The sequence below is a fragment of the Lycium ferocissimum genome, chromosome 1 (assembly GCF_029784015.1).
Source record: "Lycium ferocissimum isolate CSIRO_LF1 chromosome 1, AGI_CSIRO_Lferr_CH_V1, whole genome shotgun sequence".
Lineage (NCBI taxonomy): Eukaryota > Viridiplantae > Streptophyta > Magnoliopsida > Solanales > Solanaceae > Lycium > Lycium ferocissimum.
The window spans coordinates 61108742-61116935 of NC_081342.1; the positions used below are offsets into that span (position 1 = coordinate 61108742).

The window sequence follows — 8194 nt, forward strand, 5'->3', positions numbered from 1 at the left end:
AGCGTGATATTACAGTAAACAAGAATAGATCAGCTTAGTTAGGGAACTTTAATTTCTATTCTCCATATGTAAAACCTTTTTAATAATCCTGTTTCTTCTCTTTTTCCTATTTCTTTTTTTACGGTTAAAAGAATAGCTGAATTTATTATTCTTCATAATTGGTATTTCATGCTTCCTTACTCTCTGTAAATTTGTGCGAATTTTCTCAAACCATTGTTTCCTACTGATACTCAAAGCATTTTTATTAGTCTAGTAGAACATATGTTTTTAATTTTAAAATTTCTATTTAAATTATTTTTCATTTCTTAAATAGTACTATAATAACATGAAAGATTCACCCACATTTATACGAAGCCGGAGATATCATATTTGAAGTTTCGGCTTTCATTTTTAAGTGAGTAACTTAACTTTAATTTACAAACAATGGTAAAAACTTATCACTGCTCACATTATACAAAGTAGTTCTTTATTTATTCAGATGATTAACATGATAAGATTAGCTTCAAACAAATACTATAATAATTTTCAATGATTTTTTTTCTACACTTTCCGTGCATCGCGCGGGTTCTACACTAATATTAATAATAAGAAAGGAAATCCGTATATTAATAAATAATTACTGATTACAACGTGTTTAAGCAGTCACATGATAGACAAGACCTTTGAATATACCAAACAATACCCAACACATAGAGGTTCACTCAATTTATTTGAGATAAATACCAACCTATGCCCATCATATAGAGGTTTACTCTATTTATTTGAAAGAACACGACTTCCTGAACCCCGAGACTAATAAAGACACATCATATTTTATAGTGTTTCAGACCTACATCATAGTCGTCACTTAGATAATTGCCAAAAAAATCAACATATGTGAAAGGTCTATATAATGGGGGTTTCTTTTCACTTAAAAGTTGCTTTTCTGGTTCAATAGTGGTTGAATTGGGAGGATTAAAGAAGGTAGTAATGGATATCCGATCATGGGTTTGATTTGTCACAACTCTATGGACTGCTGCTTCCATCACGTTGTTGGTAATAACCTGTTTATAGTCCAAAACAAATTCAAACTTAGAAAATAAAAAAAGAGGAATAAAGTTATTTATAATTTGAAAAAAAAATACTTCATAGATTTTCATTTTGTTTATACAAGAAATGTCATTTAAAGCTTTAGATTCTTACATTATCCATGAGATTTCACGTGAAATTTAAACTTCATAATAGTGGTTATATTTCAATTGCAAATATTGAAAAATGACTATTTGTAGATTTCACTCTGTATTAAAAAGCTTAGCCCACAGGTATACGCATTGCTCTCCTAGAATTATGATTTATGACCATTGAAGATAGTTCTTTTCACTTCATTTTTTGGCTGGAATTTATATATAATTTAGTTTGTCACATGTAATGGTCTGATTATGGTAACATCACATTCTGTAAACTGCTTCCAACGCCCGCCTGACTGAAAAATATATTTTTGAAAAATAAATTTCCATTTGATAGTGACTGGAAAAGATTTTGAGAAAATATATATAGTACTCCCTCGGTCCCAATTTATGTGAAGGTATTTGAGTGAGCATAAAGAGTAAGAAGGAAAGGAAGACTATAAATCATGTCAGTAAGCGTAAAAATATGAAGTTTAAAGTGAAATGGTTAGTATTAAACATAGAAATGTTCATTTTTTTTTTTTGGGAATGAACAAAACAGAAAGAGCGTCACATAAATTGAGACAGAGAGATCGATTAATAATGTTATCTTGTTAGTTGAATCAAGTGTTATAAACTTAAAAGTTAGTGAAATAGTTATACAGAAAATGAATTTTAAACAAACCACAAAGAAGAGATCAAAGAGAAAAAAATGAAAGAAAATAGGATGTGTTAGGTATGAAGGAAAATGTTTTTTAATGGAATACATGTAATCTAGCAAAACACTGTGAGGCTGGAATGGGGGTTCAGGGGTGGGAAAGCGGGGAGGGGTGTGTGGGATGGTCAAGAGGGGGGGGGGTTGGAGGCGTTTTGGGAGGGAGACAATTTTCGCTTACTTCCATTAGAAGCTCACCCCTTATTTTTAAAACTTGTTTTTCTAAACAAACATATTTTTCAAAACATTTTAACCAACCATACATGAAAAAATTAAAAAATATTATTCAGAAAATGTATGTTTTCTCTATACCAAACACACTCGTAAAGAACAAAAAGAGCAAAGGTAGGGAATGAGAGAGGAGCCATACGTTAAAAGTCAATCCTAGTATTACGACAAAAGCGTTAGAGATGGGCTCAACACCGATCCACTGCCCATCTTTGTTGAGAAATTGGAGCGCATACAAATCTTGCTGAAGAAAAGTGATAAGAAAAGGGTCACAGTGACTCCCGACTCCCAACGTGGAACTTGGTTCGGGACATGGAGGGTAGTAGTTACTGAACATCATCTGATTTTGGATCAATTCTTTTCCGAAATAATCCAATGGAAGTCCTAAGCCTTGACAGATGATGTCCAATACCCTTTTAGCTAAATTCCTCACTTCCACTGCATATTTACCTATCACCTCTCTTCCAAAAATAAAATGAGAAAAACGGTTAAATTCAACTTCTAAGGTAAACGAAAGAAATAAAATAGGAAAAGGACAAATAAAGCATATAGACAACAACAACAAACTCAGTATAATCCCACAAGTGGGGTCTGAGAAGGGTAGAGTTTACACAGACCTAACCCCTACCTTATGAAGTTAGGGAGGCTATTTCCAAAGACCCTTGGCACAAGAGAAGGTGAACAAAAAGCAGTAATAACTACAAGATAAAAGGATAATATATTTCCAACAAAAGAATCCTTACTTATATGTTGCTGGCTTGTCTGGCCAACTGTTGACAAGTTCTTCATCCAGTGGATGACAACCATGTCCTAAACAGTCCTTCCAAAAGTTGAACTCCCCTTCTGAGCTCTTGTTGCCTTCAGCATACAACTTTGCCTTCTGAGAAAGATTCGGTACAAGGTCATATGGCTTGCCATCATCATCATAAAACATAGCCTTTTCCTCAGCAGCCAGCTCAAAAAATTCTTTCAACACTTTCATTGCCTCTGCCATTAGGTTCTCTGGAACTCCGTGATTTACCACCTGATAAAGTCACGATCATATTTTTTTGAAAAAGGTCTAAAAGTTGTAGAAAGAGTCGCAATCTTAGGATGAAATTAAAGTAGTACGCCCAGGGACGGCTCAATACTAACAGTAGCCTAAAGTCAAACTTCAATGAGATGCCTTAATTTTTTTTTTCAAAAAAAAAAAAAAAAAAAACTTTTCACATATTTTTTATTTGATATTTATTTTTTAATGACTTTTTAGATGTAATGAATAATTCTTTTTCAATTGATAATATAAATAATCCATTTAATGTCTCGTTACCGTTGTTGATCATAAGTAAGATTGTATCATTTTTAATTTGGCGATGAGACAACCGTTTATGGGAATTGTACCATAATTCTATAAACAATATAGGCATTTGGAAAAGAATCAAGTCTTTTATCTGATTAAGTATATCGATTAGAGTATTATCATCTATTTGTACCATTTTTATAACACTTTTGGCGAATGAATCTTAACCATTGATAGCATAGTGACTATTATATTTTAAAGTTTATTCAGGTTTTAGATATTTTCAATTCAATTCTTTTATATTATTCACCAACTAGGGCACTTAACTGGTGATTGTAAGAAGGAAAGTAATCAGAATGAGAAGGCTCCTCCCAAAGGCAACAAAAGGAATAGAAAGAAGGCAGTACCTAAATGGCTAGCAAAGCCTGATGATGGCAATGCAATTGAGGCACTTGTCACTATTCCTGGAGTACAGGAGACCAGTATAACAACAATTACTGGCTTACTACGTACTCTAATGGCTGCAATTTTAATTCCACCCGGTGATAAGGTGGAGGAGCCGGCAGTGACAATAATACTGCATTTCCCCCCAACCCCAGTAACTAAACCTTTACCTAAGAAAGTAGCTCAGGGTGGAGGTGTGACAACTCATACTATAATGACAGCTAGCAATAAATATAGTCAACCAGATGAGAGCCCAAACGGCAAATAGAGAGATACCCAAGGAAGCTGTTGTAGCAAGAAGGAGAGAGCATGATCCAGGACCAAGAAAAGGTGATGATCATAAGCTCCTAGAACATTAGAGGGCTTAATCAACTCGTTAAACAAAAAGAGCTTAAAGCCTTTATGCTAAAGAATAAAGTGTCTCTACTAGCTGTTTTAGAAGATAGAGTGAAAGTAAATAAGGTTACTAAGATTACTCAGAGTTTGGGGGTGGACTGGCCATTTAGGTTCAATTATAACTATGCTCCTAATGGTAGAATGTGGGTTGGATGGAAGACCACATGTGGATGTTACTATCCTGCACACTACTAGCCAATTGATCCATTGCTCTGTAGTTGACAAAGACTTCTCCTTCTTCAGTTACATTACTTTTGTATATGGGTTCAATACCATAGGGGAGAGGAAGGACCTACGGATCACTTGAGAACTATACATTTATTCATGTCTGGGCAATGGCTGATATTTAGAGATTTCAATGCTGTGTTGTCTGTGATGATAGACTTCATGGGAATTTTATGTATATCTCTTAAACTGAGGATTTCCAAGGCTGGGTTGATGACTTAGGTATGGGACAAGCCACTAGAGGAGGTTGTCAATACTCTTGGTGCAATAAGACAGAGGTGAGTGACAGGATCTATAATCACATTAATTAGATCTCTAGGAACTCTGATTGGTTCCAGCATTATAGCAGCATTGAGGCAGACTACATGAATTCAGGATGCTCCTCTTATCGTTCTCCTATTGTCCTCAATACTGTCACTAGTTTTCAAAGAATTTAAAAACCCTATAGACTCATCAATGTCTTATTGGAGTAGGAAAACTATCAGTAGGAAGTGGAGGAGTGTTGGGATCTCTGATGTGCTTAGAGACCAGATGCTGCATGACCCACACTTTTTCTTAGGAAGTTTTCCCTTTAAATACTTAGGTGTCCCCTTGTTCTCTAGGAATTTGACCAATCAGTCAGTGCTTCCTTTGGTGGAAAATTATCTCTAGAGTCAAATGCTGGACTTCAAAGTTCCTTTCTTATGGAGGTAGAGTACTGCTTATTAAAAGTGTTTTATTTGAAATGCAAACATACTGGGCTCAAGTGTTTCTACTGCCTAAGAATATCCTTTCATTGGTAACCAATGCGTGTAGAAACTTCTTGTGGACTGGTATTAATTAATATACTAGGAAAGCTTTGGTCTCCTGGGACACAATGTGCCAGCCAAAGTCTACTGGTGGATTGAACATCCTAAACTTCTTCTTGTGGAAAAAAGCAATTATTTGCAAGCTGTTATGGGTTGTTGCAAAGAAAAAGGAGAGGCTATGGGTGATATGGATTCATGCTTATTATGTGAAGGGTGGTAATTTTGACCAGACCCCTACTCCTAAGCAAGCTATCTGGGTTGTTAGGAAAATATTTTATGCAAGAAAGTGGTGGGTTGATGGTGTGGATTGATCTGGGAGCTTGGACAATGCTGCAGAAGTTGGAAAACGTCTCATAATTCAAATATTATACAGATCACTAATGCCTCAATTTCCTAAAGTGTCCCGGAAGAAATTGATCCTGTCTCAAGGTATGTTGCCTAGGCATCAATTCATTCTATGGTTGTCTCTATTATATGCTACAGTAGATCGGATTTTGAAATGGGAAATTCAAGCTTATCCTGATTGTGTTGTTATGCTTAACCACTACTGAGGAAACTCATGCTCACTTGTTCTTTGAATATGAATATGTTTCCCCTAGACACATCTGGTACTCTCTCCTCACATGGTTAGGTATAACTAGACAAGTTGGCTCATGGTCTAAAGAGGTTCAATGGCCGGTTTCAACTATTAGACCTAGTGAACCAAAAACTTCGATACTGGAATGTTTATTTGCTGCTACTGTATACCATGTATGGGTTCAGAGAAATTGAAGAAGATTCCAGCAGAAATAACAAACCAAGCAAAAGATTTTGGAAGAGACACCCCTATAGTTGCATATTGTAGGACAATGCCAGCCCAAATGGAGAAATGCATTAGATAGTTTGAATTGTTTTCCATGTTAATTGTTTCACATTCTACTGCTAGATGAAGAAGCTGAAGTCTGGTACCCTTCCTGGAAGATGCCCTGCCTTGAGTTACTGATGACTTTAGCTGTTTGTGCTAAGTACCTAGCTGGGTTTTTTGAGTGTTTTAGGTTAGATCTAGTTCTAGAGTCCAAATGAGCTAGTTGTACATATTGATATACTTGGTTGAATAAAAATTTCTGTTTGGCCAAAAAAGAAATAGTAGACCTCTTAATAGGTATAGTAAATTTTACTTACTGAAATTAACTGCAAACAATATATTATGAGTACCAATTTTGATGAGAAAAGAATAGTGATATCACGTGTAAAATTTTAAATTGTGCACATGTCAAGTAAAGAGGAAAGAGTGTCACATAATAATACTTAATAATTTATAGTACTACACCTGAAAGAGTCCAAAATCTCGACATGCCTTGCCGATTTGTTCGACAAGGACATCTTCAGGTTGTCCGATATCAATGATAGGGATGTCCTTTCCAAGAGGAACTTCTTTTTCTGGCCTTTTCTTCAATGGCACCACAAAACTTTGAGGCAAATGGTTTGTAGATGACAAGGTTAATGGGCTTGACATTTTTCAATTCAATAAAGTAATTATCCAATTTTTTGTGAGTTGAGTGGATGAAGACATCCTTATTTATAATGCTTAAGTCTTTGTTTATATTTCCTTTAAGCAGCATTCAATGTAGGTTTCTTGCAAGTTTTTAAAAAGGCCATTCTAATAAGATCAAACACATGATACACAAATTCAATCTTTCAATCAATCAAATTTGCTTATCCTGTCCCTACAAGGGAAGGGTATGGGCAACCTCTAGTGAAAATATTGTTTATTAACCAAGGTAGATTATCATGAGTAAGATTCTGCTTATCTGATTGATTACAAGAGGAAATGTACAAATTGAGAAGTTTTAATAAGATTCTGCTTATCTGATTGATTACAAGAGGAAATGTACAAATTGAGAAGTTTTAACCAAGTCACCTGGGGTCCTTTGTTTGTTCACATTAAATTTTATGATTTTGTTGACGTCGTAATATCTTAATTTAAGACAAAACTTAGAAGAAAGACAAAGGAAGAACACTGGACCTGAGATTTTTCATTTCAATTTATTTTGTATCTCCTTAATTTCAATTAAGCAGTACTTAGTTCATAGTTTACATGACCTAATAATACAATTTGGGTTGTGGGGGGGGGGGGGGGGGAGGGGGGAAGGTATTGGGTTATTCCATATTTTCGCCTATGTGATGGACCAGGTTACTTTTATTTGTTTTCTTATGAGTAGTTTGGGGAATAAAGAAATCAGAACAGTAACAACACAATATTTATACGTGGAAAACAACCGGTTCACAAGGGTGAAAAACCACAACCTACGCCTTTGCAGGATTTAACTCAAAATTCACTGGGTGTGAGCCTCAACAGAATTCAGATTACGAACACTTGCAACTTAAGAGACTGTCTTTAACCCCTTGCTCCTAGGATTATTTAATTTATTTGTTAAAATACCGAGTAATCAATTTAATTTTGATCACTTATTGAAAGTGGTGTATTTACCGAAAGACGTCCCTCAGTATTTTTCTTTTAAATCGAAATTTTAAAAATTTTGACTTCTCCAGATACTCTATATAGCTTTACATAATTTTGCCTCTCGATAGTTTTGGTTGGTAAAAGGTAACTTCTTAGCAGTGATATATAAGACCAATGTCATCTTAATTCAGAAAAACGGTTAGAAGTAAATAAATTTAAAGAGCACGTACATAAATGTCTTGGTGTATTTGTGAGCTCAAATTATTTACTTTTTACATACGTTAATGAACAGATACACATTATTTGTATCAATCCTATCGAGAATAGTCTTGATGAAAATTATGGTAGACCATGATGATAAATATGTATATAACTTATGAAACCTAGTATGATAAGTGCAAAGTTGGAGGGAGCATGTAACAGAAAGAACTCCACACAGCTATTGTACTTTCCATTTAGTACTCTAACAATGGCATAGTAGGGCATGTATGTTGGGACATTATAAAAGATATTTTTTTTGTGCACGACAAA

General features: G+C 34.8%; 1 protein-coding gene across 1 annotated transcript; it reads right to left on the bottom strand.

Moving 5' to 3' along the window:
* Positions 1 to 578: 578 nt before the first annotated feature.
* Positions 579 to 6804, bottom strand: LOC132030390 (hyoscyamine 6-dioxygenase-like). Its single transcript, XM_059420013.1, has 4 exons — positions 6530 to 6804; positions 2832 to 3112; positions 2231 to 2549; positions 579 to 1043 (listed from the first exon to the last, which is right to left on the bottom strand). Exons 1-4 carry the CDS (start codon positions 6713 to 6715, stop codon positions 807 to 809), a joined length of 1023 nt encoding a protein of 340 aa, XP_059275996.1. The 5' UTR covers positions 6716 to 6804; the 3' UTR covers positions 579 to 806.
* Positions 6805 to 8194: the final 1390 nt, after the last annotated feature.